Source organism: Antrostomus carolinensis, unplaced genomic scaffold, assembly GCF_000700745.2.
Source record: "Antrostomus carolinensis isolate BGI_N321 unplaced genomic scaffold, ASM70074v2 scaffold2691, whole genome shotgun sequence".
Taxonomy (NCBI): domain Eukaryota; kingdom Metazoa; phylum Chordata; class Aves; order Caprimulgiformes; family Caprimulgidae; genus Antrostomus; species Antrostomus carolinensis.
Window position 1 is genome coordinate 1 of NW_010294601.1, and position 15,858 is coordinate 15,858.

A 15,858-nucleotide genomic window follows, 5' to 3' on the forward strand; every position below is an offset into this window, starting at 1 on the left:
AAAAAAACCCAAACAAAAAAACCCCAAACCAACCAAAACCAAAAACCCCAGACCTATGAGGCCATCCACAAACTAAATCAAAGTCAATAGTCTGTTCAACATCAAAATAGATCTCCAGTCATACAGAAGTTTCTATCCATACAGGAAAGTATGATCAAGTTCATTATTGTCACATTAACAGGGATGTTCATCCTTGTGATAGCTAAACCAGCTGTCTTTTCTGCTGAAGGAGCATTTGATGGAATATGTCTGCCTAGTCTGATGGCAGCTAAGCAAGAAAAAGGAGCAAAATATGGAAAGTGGCTCTGAAAAGGGTGTGAGAGAATGACTGTGGGAAGGTATCACTTGCCTGGGCAAAGCATTACAGACTGTAACAGTGGGGAACAATCTCCTCTTGGCAAGGAGATTGATAACATGATCTAATAAGACTTTTCCATCTGTAATGCCTCTGATTTGCAGCTGGAGAAATAATAAATATATATTTGATGTACAGATGCTTTGTTCCAGTCTTACTTCTGTTTGGATTGTGGCATGATATGTCCCAGGCTTATGTTTTCAGAGTCTTTTCTGAAGACTGGAGATGGAGGAGAGCACATATTCAGGTATTGTCCCAATAGAATCAGAGCATGTTTGGGATACACATGAAGATCCACTATCTTGGAAATGCTGCTGGGGCTCCTAGGGCTTTTGCAGACTCATACAGGATGTGTGTATTTTGCACTGGTTACATGAATTTTTGCCAAGAATAAGCCTTTCCAAATACATTCTCAACCATATCAAATTTCATATGAAAACACAAAAGAAAAACAAAAAAACCCAAAACAGAACTACAGCAACATACATCTTATTTAAAATAGTTCTTTGCCAGGATTCCTCTTTAAAAATTGTACTTACTGTATTTCCTGTCTCTGACCAGCTGGGATCCAGAAATGAGTTATCCTTCTGCCCTCCCTGGAAAGAACAGTCTTTCCCAATTAAATCATAGCTGTTTTTTTCTAGAGGTGGAACAAGGGGGCTCAGTGGTCTCACTCAACACTCCTCCTATATCTTCCACCACCATATGGGCACTTTGTAATCATGGTCTTCACAAAAGACAGAAATAAGTTCTGCTAAGTCCTCCAGACACATGGGTTTATGTTTGTGTGGACAGACAGATCTATACTTGCCATTGAGAAGTGTGGGGTCTGGATTTGTTATAGATCATGATGATGGGCTGACAGTGACAGGTAGGTACCTGAGCACTGGGGGATTGCAGGGACACTGATGACCTTAAGAGGTTTCTTAGACCTCATTTGTAGTACAGTCAACAGCCTGAAAAGCCTAGGGTAAACTTTTGCAAATCATACCTCAAGTCACCTCTGTCTATGTCCATGAAAATGTCCTCATCTCTTGCCAGTAGTTTTTGCATTGATGTACTTTTCTCAAATAATAAACATACTGTTTTAATTTTATTTAGCATCACATTCACATCACATGGCTTCAATGTGGCCCTGACTCAGGCCACATGTTCCTTTGTGGGAAATACAGCTGTAGAAAAAACTGTTAAATATTTTGCTGAGAAAAAAAAAAAAATTAAAGATAATTCAACTAACAATTAGAGAGATAAATGACTGTGATTCAACCCAGACATGATTAAAACAACCTTAAAAAGCATCACCAAGAATTATAATGAAATGAATGGTTATAAAGCAGGCATGTGGTAAGGAGCGCTCCTCATAGCTTAAACATCCAACACACAGTGACCATCTTTCATTTCATAGTGGAGGAGGACTAATTGATATAACAGATGGCTGTTCTGCCATTCAGAAGACGAGTTGGAGAATTTGACTGACAGGGATCCCATTAAGTTCAAAAAAGGCAAAAGCTACGTTGTGCCCCTGGGGAGAAATAATCCCAGGCATCAGTACAGGCTGTGGGCTAACTGGCTGGAAGGCAGCTCTACAGAGAAGGACACAGAGTCATCTTGGACAACACATTGACCATGGGTCAGCAATGTGCCCTCATGGAAAAGTGGGCCAACAGCCTCCTGGGCTGCATGAGGAAAAGCACTGCCAGGGAGCTGATCTTTCCCCTCTACTCAGCACTGCTTAGGCCACACATAGAGTACTGTTTCCAGTTTTGGGCTCCCCAGTACAGGAGAGAAATGGAGCTACTGGAGTGAGTACAGCAAATGGCCAGTAAGAAGATGAAGGGGCTGGAGCATCTGTCATGTGAGGAGAGGCTGAGAGAGCTGGGAATGTTCAGCCTGGAGAAAAGAAGAGTCAGAGGGATCTCAGTGAAGTTCATAAATACCTGAAGGGAAAGTATAGTAAAGACAGAGTCAGGGTCTTCTCAGAGGCTGGAAATGACAGGACAAAAGGCAATGGGACTGAAACCAAAATACAGGAAATGCCATTTAAACTTAAGAAAAAACTTTTTAATTGTGAAGGTGGTCAATCACTGGCAGAGGTTTCCCAGAGAGATTGTGGTGTCTCCATCCTTGAAGATGTTCAACATCTAACTGGACACAGGCCCAAGCAACTTGCTGTAGCTGCACTTGCAGAGGGTTTGAACTAGATGATTTCCAGAGATGCCTCCCAGCTTCATTCATTCTGTGATTCTGTGATGTCCAGGGGAAATGTAAAGTTTATATTTTTTTTCTACAAATAAGCTAAACAATATGGTTTGTAGATAAATGTGATCACCTCTCACACAGGGGAATCTCACACATTTGTTACCAGAGAGGAGTTAATTATTGGAAATTAAAAAGAAGGATGGCAGGGCAGTTGATAAAAGGATGTCTGAAACTAGTAATTGTTTCTTTTTTGTTGCCCCCCCCCGCCATATCTGCATTTGTCAGATCTATACAAATATTACAGTTCCCAATTTACACCAGCTCAGATGAAGTTAAACATGAGGTGCAGTATATAAAAAGAGGGAATTCCAACTATTCTAGTCCTTAGCTACCTCTATACTATAAATAGTATATGGAAATGAGATGAAGCACTGAACACAGAACTCTGCTGATAGAGAGCACTCCATAGCAAGGTTTTGGCCCACACCAGCTTATACTATTTGAGCCAATCCCATGTATCAATCTATGAATAACAGATTCCAGGAAATGTTCCAACAGACTGCATAGACAAGGCTGCACAGATTTTACTTTCTCTCTTCTTCCAATGATGCCCCAGCAGGCTTTGGACTCTCAATTTACGCCTGTACACTTTGCCACAGTGCATACAATGCAAAACTTCTGTGTCATGTTAAAACAGCATCCTCAAAAGCACTGTGTTATTTCACACGCTATAAAGCAAGGAAGGGAAAAAAAAGACATTCCTCCAGAGCCCCTGCCAAGAAAATTAAACCACAAATAAAAGAAGCTGAAGACAAAGTTCTGTGTAGTGTGAATGCAGACTGCATGTGCCACTGGATCCAAATACATGAAAAAACTGTCTAGTTCAGTTTTAATTAACAGATACAGAAATTAAAATAAAAAGTAAAGAAATCTGAGCAGGCAAGAGATGCATTGGATCAGAAAGTGAAGCAAGAATGTAAAACCCAACACCTGGGGATGGGTGAACATTATAATCCAAAGTGTGAGTTCTGATGCCATTTGTCATAGTTGCATGTTCCATCATAGAGGTTACTTCTGCTTAACAAGGAAGAAATCTGTAAAAGAAAGCTTGAGCTTTGTGGTATTTACAAGATGCCAGTTAAAGCAGCAAGAAAAGAAGCATTTTAACATAATATGACATTAGGGAGAAAGTACTAAGGCTGAAAAGGAGACTGAAAGTCTCCTGAATAAAAGGTACTTCTACCTTTCAATCAATAATGTGCTGGGCTCCTAATGATTTAGTGTCATTTTGGTATTTTACTAATCACTTGTACCACAAGGAATTCTCCCTGTGTAGAATGTGTAACTGATATTTCCTCTTTTGTGCTAGCATGTAAACATAAAACTCACATATCAATGAGTTTTTAATTAGTGCTGGTTAAAAAAAAAAGGTAATATACTGATGGGAAATTTATGTATATGTCAAAAATAGATTATTGTTATAAACTATTTATATTGAAAAAACAACCTTTGGAAAATGTTGGCAACCTTTTATATTTTCATATTTGTGTTTTCTTGAAATACTATAAAAACTGCATTTGGAGAAAGATGACACAAAGGAGAAGGTGAGCTTTTGAAATCTTCAGGCTTGTGGTTTATACAGAAGAAAAGTGGTGGCAAACCTACTTTTAATAATTCAACATGAAGCTCTGTACCATCATGAATTTCAAAAAGGCTTTCTACATCACGCATAGCCCAGTTACAATGTGGAGGCCCTGAACATCTCATGCTATCACCAGGAATTTCTGCAGCTCAGTACTCAAGGGTATCAGATCTTTTATTTGAACTGTGCCTAGACTTTGATATCCCTACTCAGACCCTCCATCTGGGGTCGGCATTTAGAAATTCTGAGCCTCAGACATTAAAAGAACAAATCACAGTACACTTTTAGGTCTCAGGACTACTACCTCCACCAATTATCTTACTGAAATACTTTGTGGACAAAAAGTGGATTTCAGGTGATGGATTTTATTTTTAAAATATACTACTACTCCTTTCCCAAGAAACAGAGGTGGACCTTAGCCTTCCTGAAGCAGCAGCTCTGCCCAGCAACTCTGCTTGGCTAAGGAGAGTGATGAGCACCTACAGCTGGGGGGAAGTACAGATGAGGTCTTATCCAGTCTCTATCTTTTTTAAGCAGAAAGGCTATTTCAGGTTCCATATGGGTAAAACACTGAAAATAGGGCATTGAGATAATAGAGACAGAATAAGGCCAGCTGGCCCTGAATTGGTCACAACACTAATGCTATACACATCACTTATACTAGCCGATAAGAAAGGTGAAGGTCTGTTTCCTGACTGTCAGGGAAACTGACGCTTTATGGCTCTCCGTGGGGCTTAATAATTGTAGTGATTTAACTTGGCTAGCCCTTGGCTAGCAGCCAAACACAGCCGTTCGCTCACTCCCCGTCCCCCAGGGGACAAGGGAGAGATTTAGGGGCAAGGGTAAGGAGACTCGTAGGTTGAGATAAGAACAATTTAATAATTGAAATAGCATAAAACTTAAATTAATAATGCTATTAAAATGATAATAATAATAACAGTAACAAAATATGGCAAGGAGTGGTATACAGTGCCATTGTTCACCGCCCGCTGACCAAGCCTGGCCCATTCCCAGATAACGATCCCAGAGGAGGGACAATCCTGAACTGAAACCACAATCCCAGAAGAGCAAGAGCCCGAGCCAAAGCCAGAGAGAGCTAAAAGAGGAAGAGATCCTCATTAATATACAGAACATGACATTATATGACATGCTAATATCCTATTGGTATAGCCAAATGCCACTTTAGATTATTAATTTAATATTCCATGCCCCCCCTAGATCCTGCACTTGTAGAATAACAAAACACTAAGTCCTTCAACTGAATGTCCATAGATGAAGTAGGCATTTAAAATGCACTAACGAATAGAGTGACTAAATTTTTTGTGTAGAAGAATATCATAGATATTTTTCCTGTTCACTTTTTAAAAAAATTAATCATTGACATTTTTCAATTTTGTAACATTTTAAAAATATATTTCTTGGAGGTGAAATCAAAGTAATGAAGAGTTTTGTTCTGTTTGGCTTTTTACAAATATCACATATGTCTTTACTACTAGAGTTCCTACAGTTGTGTCAAGAAGTTGCTGTGTGTGTGGTCCATGATGAGAGCACCAAGGTGCCACCGTAGGTAATTCTAAGTATCTTCGAAGAAAAAAGAAAAGGGTAAGAACAAATACATTGTCTGACAAATACAGACAATGAAAACCTTGATAACAAAGAACAAAGATTAAGAATTAAATATATGCTGATATTTAAATGGAAAGTGTTATTAATTCCAGGGCAGTTTTGTCATATATCTTCAATGTCTCTGCCTTGTAGCTTCCATTTTTTCTTTCATGGTGAAAAACATTCACCACATTTTCCTCTGTTCAGTACTTGCAAAATTATGAATACTTATGAATATTGACCCTTCTGCATCGCAAAGAAAAACATGTAGATACAAATCCTAGTTTCCATAAAATCACAAGGTAGCAATTAAATGTATAATTCTAAAATTTCATTATTTTTAAAGCAAACATGAATGTTTAGTGATCTTATAGCTCACTTATGTGCATCTACTGCTGGAAAAACTGGCAGATTTGGGAGCACTGCCAGTTACAAATTCTTTGGCATCAGTTTTTCACACAGGATACCAAAGGAAGCAGATAAAGTGCTTTGAGAAATCCACCACCAACTCAGATGGGCATTCCAGCTTAAAAATCCCCAAGAGATTATAATAAGACAGCAAAGAAAAAAAGTGAGTTCTTTATTATTAGTAAGCATCCTGACTTGGTAGTATGCTAATCTCTTGTTTAATCACATTGCATTAGTTTAAATTACTATAAGGTGAGTGGAAATAGATAACAGGGCAAAAGTATTTGTAGTCACAAAAGTTCTCCAGATCTGCACTTTTGTAAAAGACTGTCCATGCTGAAACAGAAATTATTTACTAAATGAAAAGCAGGTAAAAGAACATGATTTTATTTCTTCATTGGGTTGTGGAAGGATTCTTGTCTAAATAAACAGAAAAAGCCATTCCATCAAAAGAGATGTCAGTGTATAGTGCAGCTGGGCAGACACCTTCTGTGGTCAAGGAAGGACTCAGAGGTACAGAGCATATCAGGGAAACAAATGTTCACGAAGGGGTGCCCTTTCTGTATTGTTGTATTTCACCTGGATTTTATTAATGAAGGGCAAAGTACAGAAAGGTATTTTAGTGACTACCAGAGGCTTTAAAATGCTAAAGGAGAAAATATATCAAAACTAGTATATTACAAATTTATTGCCACTCGAAAAGCTAAGAATATCCTACCACAGGATAGGTTTTAATCCATTTCCTTACTCCTACTTTCTCCTCAGTTCCTGTACATACTTTGTTAGTTCCATTCCATTTTCTTCCCCGTCTCCTACTTTTTTTTGGGAGAGGAGGGCACAGACACATTCCTCCCCTAACATAATTAATCCTTTAAAATCTTACTTGACTGACAGCTGATGGTGGTACAGCAGTGAAGAAAGTAGATTAAAATTAATGATTTAATGATTTAATGACATTAAATCTTTCCTGGGGAAAGATGACAGCTTCAGCCTTCACCCTCTAGGCAGTCCTAAGATCTCTCATTCTCACCTAAAAGCTTTCTAGCTCTTGCCAGCATTAAAAACTGTCCTTCCACCAGAGACCTATGAGAGCAGACACTGAGGTCACCTTATTGAGAGAGTCTAACAGCCCAGAAAGGCTACATAACATATCAATGCTCTGATAGCTTTACCATTCAGGGAGTAGTGCTCATGGTATGTGATTAAGGAATGAGGGAAGGTTTTTAATTGTGTTTAAGGAAAGTGATGCAGTTTAAGTGCGATAGCATGTGCTCAGTGAGAAAGGGAAGCATCAGTTTATCTATGTGAAAGCATATTTTTAATTAAAAACTACACTAAAAGCTTTAGAATATTTAGAATTTGCTTTACTGTTCAAAAAAATATTTACAAATGTAAACAAGCATAGTTCAGCCAAATTCTTTATTGAGCATCTGATTCAAAATAGAAGTATAAAAGCACTTTAGACAATTCCTCTGAAACTTTGGTCTGCAGAATTCAGGCACTTTGAACAGGTTTTTTCTACTCCATGAGTAACTGTTTTCAAACTTTTGTTAATAAACAACTTTTGAGAGTACAAAATTAGAATTATAAAAATGACATAATTTACAGACAACTCCACATTAGTACCAGAAATTAGCAAAGCATGTTTTGATATAAAAGCTTTCAGACCTAGCCTCATTTTTGTAACCTTTTTCTATGTTGAGTTAACTGTTTACATGCATTTTATTTATCCTTTTTATAACCCACTTTAATAATCAAAATACACATTTGGGGAAAAGTGGGAAAACACTTAAGAATCTTAGTATATGTATTGGTATAGGATTCCTTTAACGGGAATGATTTTTCTTATAAATAAAGAAGTCAATGTGATCTCAAACATGTTTCAAGAAGCTCATAATGTTTGCTTTTTTTCTTTTTAAGAGCTTCCATTAGTCACGTTATTAAAAAGCATTTGGATATGCAATGTAGAACAAAAAAAATGCATACATTTAATACAAGACATATTTGTTTGTTTAGAAAAGGTATAATTACTGGTGTCACTATGACATTAAACACATGTTGAATTTTGACTTATAAAAAGCATACAATACTACTGAACCAAAAGTGGTATGTTGACATTTCATATTTCCTTAGATTTCTCTGAAAGTCACCTGAAGTGATTTTTTTTCTAGAAATGTTCTAATTTCATTTATATTTCTTATTTAGTGGAAATAACAATAACAATAAAAAATATGCTCTGTATTGTTCCCTGCTTTTTTTGAATCCAATCCTGCAAACACTTACTAGCTGGCATAAAAGAGAATCCTTGTTCTACAGATGGTGGTCTTCAGCAGTTCCAGGATCCCACCATGCATAGTGCTTGCTATCAAGAGCAGTTAATGCACCTTAAATGGACTACTCCTTCTAGGGAGCACTATGCTAGCAGTATCTGCAGCTTCACATCTTTTTATGGACTCATGGTTCAGTTTACATTATGTTATCAAAACAATGCCATTTTCTAATGTTCTCAGGGTGGTTTGTTTTTATTTTGTTTTTATTTTTTTTAAAAAAACAAACCCAGTTTATTTTCCTCTAAAAAACCATGCTGTTAAATTGCAATTTTGTGGATTCTATCTTGGAAAGCTTTTAGGGAGAAGCTAGTCTTGTCCTCCTTCTTGCTGTTCCCCCTGGGAAAAATAGCAAAAGAACCATAATTATTACTTATAATTATATATAATACAGTTGCACTATATACTGTATTTACTTGAGAAACAGACATGTGAAGAGGAAAGATGAAGTCTGCTACTAGGAAATTACAGTGATCTTAATTGATCAAAATACTGTAGAATCAGTGAATTGCAAATCCCATAGTGGGGAATCTCACAGCACCATTTTTACAGTTTTAGTCTCCAGAGTCAGATTTCACTTTGTCAGCTTTATTCTAGTCTGAAAAACTGTTTGATCAAAGCACATAACCTAAGTTGGTTCCAGATAGAAATATGAGCTGGCAATGTGCGCTCGCAGCCCAGAAGGCTGCATCAACAGAAGCATGGCCAGCAGGTCGAGGGAGGTGATTCTGCCCCTCTACTCTGCTCTTGTAAGGCCCCACCTGGAGTGCTGCGTCCAGTTCTGGAGCTCCCAACACAAGAGAGAACTGGAGCAGCTAGAACAAGTCCAGAGGAGGCCACAAGGATGATCCGAGGGCTGGAGCACCTCTCATACAAGGACAGGCTGAAAGAGTTGGGGCTGTTCAGCCTGGAAAAGAGAAGGCTCTGGGAGATCTTATAGCGGCCTTCCAATACCTGAAGGGGGCCTACAAGAAAGCTGGGGAAGGACTTTTCATAAGGGCAGTTAATGACAGAACAAGAGGAAATGGGTTTAAGGTGAGAGAGGGTAGGTTTAGATTAGCTATTAGGAAGAAATTCTTCACTGTGAGGGTGGTGAGACACTGGAACAGGTTGCCCAGAGAAGTTGTGGTTGCCCCCTCCCTGGAAATTGTTCAAGGCCAGGCTGGATGAGGCTTTGAGCAACCTGGTCTAGTGGAAGGTGTACCTGCTGATGGCAAGGGGGTTGGAACTAGATGATCTTTAAGGTCCCTTCCAACCCAAACCATTCTATGATTCTATGATATGTAAGAAAAAAGTTGGGAAACCAAGTGATTAACAAAACCAAGCTTTGTTAAAATTTCTTTTTTCAAAAGCATAAACACCTTTCAAATTCTGTTTTCTTAAGGGTATTTTTTTCCCTCTTGACTTTTAACATAAGTGAGAATAATATTTGAAACATGTTAAAATGTTTAACTATATATTTTATTTTTACCTTGTGTCCTTCTGGTTGATTGTACTTTCCGAACAGGTGCTTCTAGAAAAGAGAAATGTTGCAATCAGAAGTTGTTTGTGAGAGCCTTTGAAATAAAACTGATTAGAAATGTTGGAAACCCATTGCTGACTTGCGAAGTTTGCTCTTTAAAGTTTTCAGTAAATTAAGAATTTTGTCCCCTTAACAAGTTGACTTGATCACCTGAAACATGAATGCTTATGATACAATTCACACATTTCTGTCATATGCAGTCATCCATCAAACCTAACCAACATTTCAAATGTATTTTTACATTTTAACAGTATGACTTAATCCATTATTCACACTGATCTCCTACAGAGGGTTACATGATGTAGGTAGCTGCCAGAGCGATTTGCCCATGCTCTTCATTCAGCAAACACACTGTAAGTGAAATACAAACTCACGTTAATGAATGGCCCAGGACTCAGTCTCAGCTTTTGGAAGAGGATGTCCAGGACTGCTGTATAGTTATTCGTTCAGGAATTATTTAGAAGTGATATGCTTGTAATTCAACCATCACAAGATGTTGGCCACTTTTCCATCTGTGCTTGGGGCTTTATATGTAACTGCATTGTGAGTTCAGAGTGTGATTCCACATTTAGAGTTCAGTTAATTTTCTGAGAGACTTCTGTTTTAAAGGGTAGAGTAGAGCAAGGGCTATTGATTAGGTACCACCTTCATTAGTAGATACTTCTATTTTCCAAAATACTGGCTCAGTGAAAATATGGGCATGTTTTCCTCTTTCTCATTAAACCCTGAGACATTTTTAAAACTAGATATCTCCTCACTGGGAGAAAAACCTTTCACAAGCATAAGAGAGAATTCTTCTGTTACTGTCACAGAAGTGTTGCTGTGGTATTTTTCCTTCTTCACAACCATGAAGTACTTGCATCTTCACTTAACCAGATGTGATCAGTTGTCCTTTCATCCTGAGGTAGAGGGCATAGAAATGCATAGCCCTGAGATACAGACTTCACCTCATTACTGCTGAGGCTAAACACTTGGTATCTGCACCAATGTGATAGAAAATTTCAAGATCTACCCTGCCCTGACAGGAACAGAGAAAGCTCTATCCAAATTATACTCTCCATACAATTATGTTTTCAGGTAAACTTCAAAGTCGAAGATCACACCTGTCTGTCATTTTCAGGCAATCGTTAACTTGCCTGCATGCCTTGTACTACTCAACATCAAAGTTATACAAACACTACGCTAAACAAGCTACTTCTTAAGTTTGAATGAGGCTAATTTAAAAATTATTGTTAAACTTGAAGAAAATTTCCTAGTATAGATCCAGGCTGAATTGTATTTGGCTCCTTTAAGAGATTCATTCTAGACCTCAACACCATTCAGCTTTTTCAAACCCAAGATCCTCCCTCATTTAGCAACAAGATAAAAGTGGAGAAATTCCAAGACCCTATGAGATATTTACTCAGCCCCAGAGGTTATATTCCCTCCACCCTACCGCCCCTTCACCAGGCTGAGAACTCCTCACATCAACAGATCACATCAACACTGACAAGAAATAAGTCAAGTTAAAAACAACTCACGTGGTCTTCTTCTGGAGGTGCTGCTTAGAGAAAAGGCAATTCTTTTGGTGTGTGTTCCTTCAAATGTTTTACCTAGGCTTTGTGGTTAGAACTTTCCTCTTGTCTAATATTTGCTAAATCTTTTAGTTACTTTTGGCCACAAGATAAGACTCAACATTTTTTCTCTACAACATCAGTGAAAGAATTCTTTTCCAAAACAAAAATAAAATTCTTCTTGGGAAAAATACTGGGTTTAGACTTAAGTATTTTTTGTGAATAGATACTATAAAACCCCACCTGGAATGATCACTTCAGACAAAGCAGGTCTTAGTGATACTGGATTTTTAGAAAAACTAACCTTCCAGATGGACTCTCTTGATTTCTCTTTCGATAATCTGTGGCTCTGCCTCAATTACTTTAGTAACTTTGGTGTATTCAGTTCCAGCTATGATAAGCATCAAAAACAAAGGAGTTAAATCTGTCATAGCATTTTTCCATATGCAAGGAGCCTTCAGTAGAAACAATGTCGTTTTGGGGGTGTAGGTGTATGCAGGCCACTATGTTATTCATGCCTGAAGGTCCTGCTAACTTCCTTGGCCCTGCCACGGGTGATTCCTTCTCTAGGGCTGAGAGTCATTCATTGTAATCTTGGATTGAAGTTTCATTTCAGCAAGGACTGCCAATTGTAATAAACAGTTCTGGATATTGTATGAGTAGAATTACAGCCCATATTAAATAATTCTTTTAATTTAGACAATGGTAATACATTCATTTGTGGTTGAACTCAGGTTTAAATGCTTAGGAATTTTTCAGTAAGACAGAAGTAATTTGATGTAGCCAAGAGGTCTATTAAGCATTATCACCATTATCATCAATAGCCATAAAGCAGCATGTGTATCTGCATTTATTGGCTAAAGGTATGGTAAAGTATTATCATGGCAGCCAAGGGTAGCTGACTGGATAAATCATGGAAGAGACAGAGAAAAATCAAATTAAAACAAGAGACAAATCTGCCTATTTGTTCCATTCTGTAAAGCAGGATGCTTATGCAAACTAACATATAATAGCAAGGAAAAATAACAAGAATTCAAGATAATATTGTCCTTTCCAAATTTACTGAAGAAAATTATCTTTTTTCCATAAGCCTATAGGATCACTGTAGGATATATCTCTACAGATTATGTCTACTTCATTGTATACCTCTGCAATTGAAGATCATTACAATTACAAACGTAATTGTTAGATTCTGGCATCAGACCTGTCACCAGAATTTTGAACAGTTCTACGGATAAAGTTTGATGCTGCTTTTTATTGCCTGGTTGACACTAGTAGAACAGTCGACTTATATGGAGGGATTTTCTTGCTATAATTTATTTCACTTTCAACTTTCCTTTTAAATATTCAACATTGAAATAGGCATCTCCAGAGAGCAACTCTTTACACATAGCTAGGACACATTTAAGATAGGATAAGACAAAAATTCCTCTGGAAGTTCCTATTTCTCTCCAACAATTATAGACAAATCTTGTCTTAGATCTGTAAAACTAAGATTTAGATATTTAAAACAGAAGAAAGAAATACAGTCAGTAGTATTCATAGCCATATCTTGGCTTTTTTCTAAGACTAGCTGTAGCATAGTTTTGTTTGTTGGAAAGCTGCTCAGGCTTTCAGCTGTCACTAAATTTCTTGTCTGAAGTTTAACTCACATCTACAGAATAGTGCTTTTGAAGGACTACGAGACTTAGTTCAGTGAACACACAGCTGTCTGTGAGCTACTTTACTGGTGCTCCCAGTTTGAAACTTACTAAAAACTGAACACAAAATGAAGCAGATTCAGTTAATTTATGCCAAGAGAAACATCCATATGTATTTTTGAGCTTCTGACATGGGTTTACACTAACATTTACTAAAATCACAACATTTGAATTCTCTTTTTTATTCCCCATTGCTATTATAGATAGTTTTTCTAATCTACATTAAGCAAAGAACATTCAAATATCATAGATAAAGATTAATTTCAGAAGCACCAGTTCTTTTACTAGTTTTCTACAGCTAATGGTTATGTATTGCCAAAACTGTTAGAATTAAGAGAGCAAGAAGGAAAAAAACCATTCCTTGGAATGCTATATTTGAAGAGAATTAAAGTTAATGCCTTGATATCCATCACCTGTAAGCACTGAAAGAAGGATGTTAAACATGCCTTTAATTATTAACTTGAGGGCAATGAATATTCATTTCTGAAGAACTGATAAGCAATATTAATTTAGCCTATTACAACACTTTCCACTTCATAAGTGTTTTTCATAGATTTAAATCAGCTGGAAAAAAAAAAGTTCACAGCTAATGGAATAAATCTTCATTGCTCCCCTTAGTTTTAATTAGATAACTTTTTAAAGACTGAAAATCAACCAATTTATTTTTCATGATCAATACAATTAAAAAATTGATTAATCAAACTTTGGTACTTATTTCCATTTCACAGACATCTGGCACTTCATATATGGCACTCTATTTTTTCTCCCATTAAAATTACACTTACACTACATCAGTCTTTAAAATGTTGAGATCAACATATCTCAGAGGGGTTTCAGTTATCATAACTTGTTGTAAAAATGTTAGTTATAATACACTGAATTACCTCCCTGCAGAAGTCTTTTGATTTCTTCATCTTCAAGTAAATGACCATCACCTTCAATAAATTTGGTCACCTTGGTAACCTCTGATAGGATACAGGTTATGGCAAAAAATTGATTTACAGAAAACATTTAACAATCCTATAACAGTGTACTACTGAATTAATCCTGTCATAGCATTTTGCTGAATTACAAAATTCATCTGTTATTATATTAAATTCCATGTAAACACTGAAAACACCACAATTTATGACATAATACAATATACATTAGATCCAGGCAACCTCATCTCTGGAGCTCACTGTGCAGATCATAGACTCAAATTAGAACATTTAGGTTTGAACATTTCTCAGGTTCTGAGGTTTAACCTCTGGGCATGATTTTGTAGTATGAGCACCTTTGCTGAAAACATGGAGCATCCATTTAGTAATTACTTAAGTAACTTTTTTTTTTTTTTTTTTTTTTAAAGGAAAGTAAGAAAACAAGGATACTAACCTTCTTCAAGCAATTTCTTTAACTTTTCTTCATTGTCTGAACCACCTGCAGTAATTCTGGTATATTTTATTTCAGGTCCTGAAAAAAAAAAGTATGTGTAAGACAGTGACTTTCATCAGATATAATAGGATTTGCTTTAAAGTTATTTTTTCCTATTTAACACTTAAGATGGTTCCATGGTTAATAGGCTTTAATCTGCTTTCACTAGCATTTTATCTTTCACTGTGTTCCAAATTAAACTGAAAAAAAGTAATATTTAACGCTAAGTGAACACATAAATTAACATGCTTATAGTAGATATCTACTCACATTCTTAAAGTAAGACTGAGTTTTAAACACTTTGTTGTATTAGGCTATAGATCAGTGATTTCCTAAGTGCAAAAAGAGTCTAGATCCACTGTTGTAAATAGATGGTGCTGCTTTTATCACTGCTATGAAACATTTGAGAGCTTAACGCTTGAGATTCTTTATCAGGTTCTACCACAGAGGGAAGAGAAGGAAATATCAGGTCTGAAGGCATATTACATTATATTGACCATTTTATGTGGGATATTATTGAAACCTGAATTTGAGAAGTGAGAAAATGGTATTTTATTTTCTCCCTGAGAAATTTTGAGTTGAAAAATAGTCCCAGATTTATTCAGAAACCATCAATGTTTTTCTTTCATTTTTTTTTCATTGTTCTTTATTTCTCTCTTTCTTGAATAACTTCTTAAACTGAATGTTAAGTTTTTCTAAATAAACTGAACACTAGGATTTCTGCTAAGTCAGTATGTTCCTTTAACACTGTCTTTCCCTTACAACTGCTCTGGCAGTCAGAATTTTAATGGCAGCATTCAAACTGATGTTTAACCAAAGGGAACAAAATGCATTAGCAGAGAATTTGTGACTGCTTACATTTTTGTATATGCGTGTGTACCACACACAGCCAGAGTTGTACATAGGCAGTGGGAAGCATTGGGGAAAATTAATCTCTCCAGGAAATGCAGTATAGGCATGAGGACAGAACTTAAGATGTGTTACTTTTTTTTGTATGCAATGGTGAACTTTACTAAGTATGAATAGCTCAGCACAATTTACCTTGAATAATTCTTTCTTCTGTTACTTTTTTCTCTGTCACTTCCACAGGTCGCCCATCAATGATTTTGGTGTATGTTTTAATGATTGGCTCTA

At 36.7% G+C, this 15,858-nt stretch overlaps 1 protein-coding gene across 2 annotated transcripts in view; it reads right to left on the reverse strand.

Annotated features, from left to right (window-relative positions):
• Positions 1 to 7,620: 7,620 nt before the first annotated feature.
• Positions 7,621 to 15,858, reverse strand: part of POSTN (periostin) — a 37,057-nt gene continuing 28,819 nt past the window's right edge. Inside the window, exons 19-24 of one of the 2 annotated variants that reach the window (XM_029087391.1) lie at positions 15,766 to 15,855; positions 14,686 to 14,763; positions 14,196 to 14,276; positions 11,916 to 12,002; positions 10,008 to 10,049; positions 7,621 to 8,875 (exon numbers count right to left, since the gene is read on the reverse strand). In XM_029087391.1, the coding sequence (XP_028943224.1) occupies positions 8,835 to 8,875; positions 10,008 to 10,049; positions 11,916 to 12,002; positions 14,196 to 14,276; positions 14,686 to 14,763; positions 15,766 to 15,855 (419 nt within the window). In that variant the 3' untranslated portion in view covers positions 7,621 to 8,834. The remainder of the gene's footprint in view (positions 8,876 to 10,007; positions 10,050 to 11,915; positions 12,003 to 14,195; positions 14,277 to 14,685; positions 14,764 to 15,765; positions 15,856 to 15,858) is intronic. The other variant, XM_010177660.1, reaches the window with a different exon arrangement.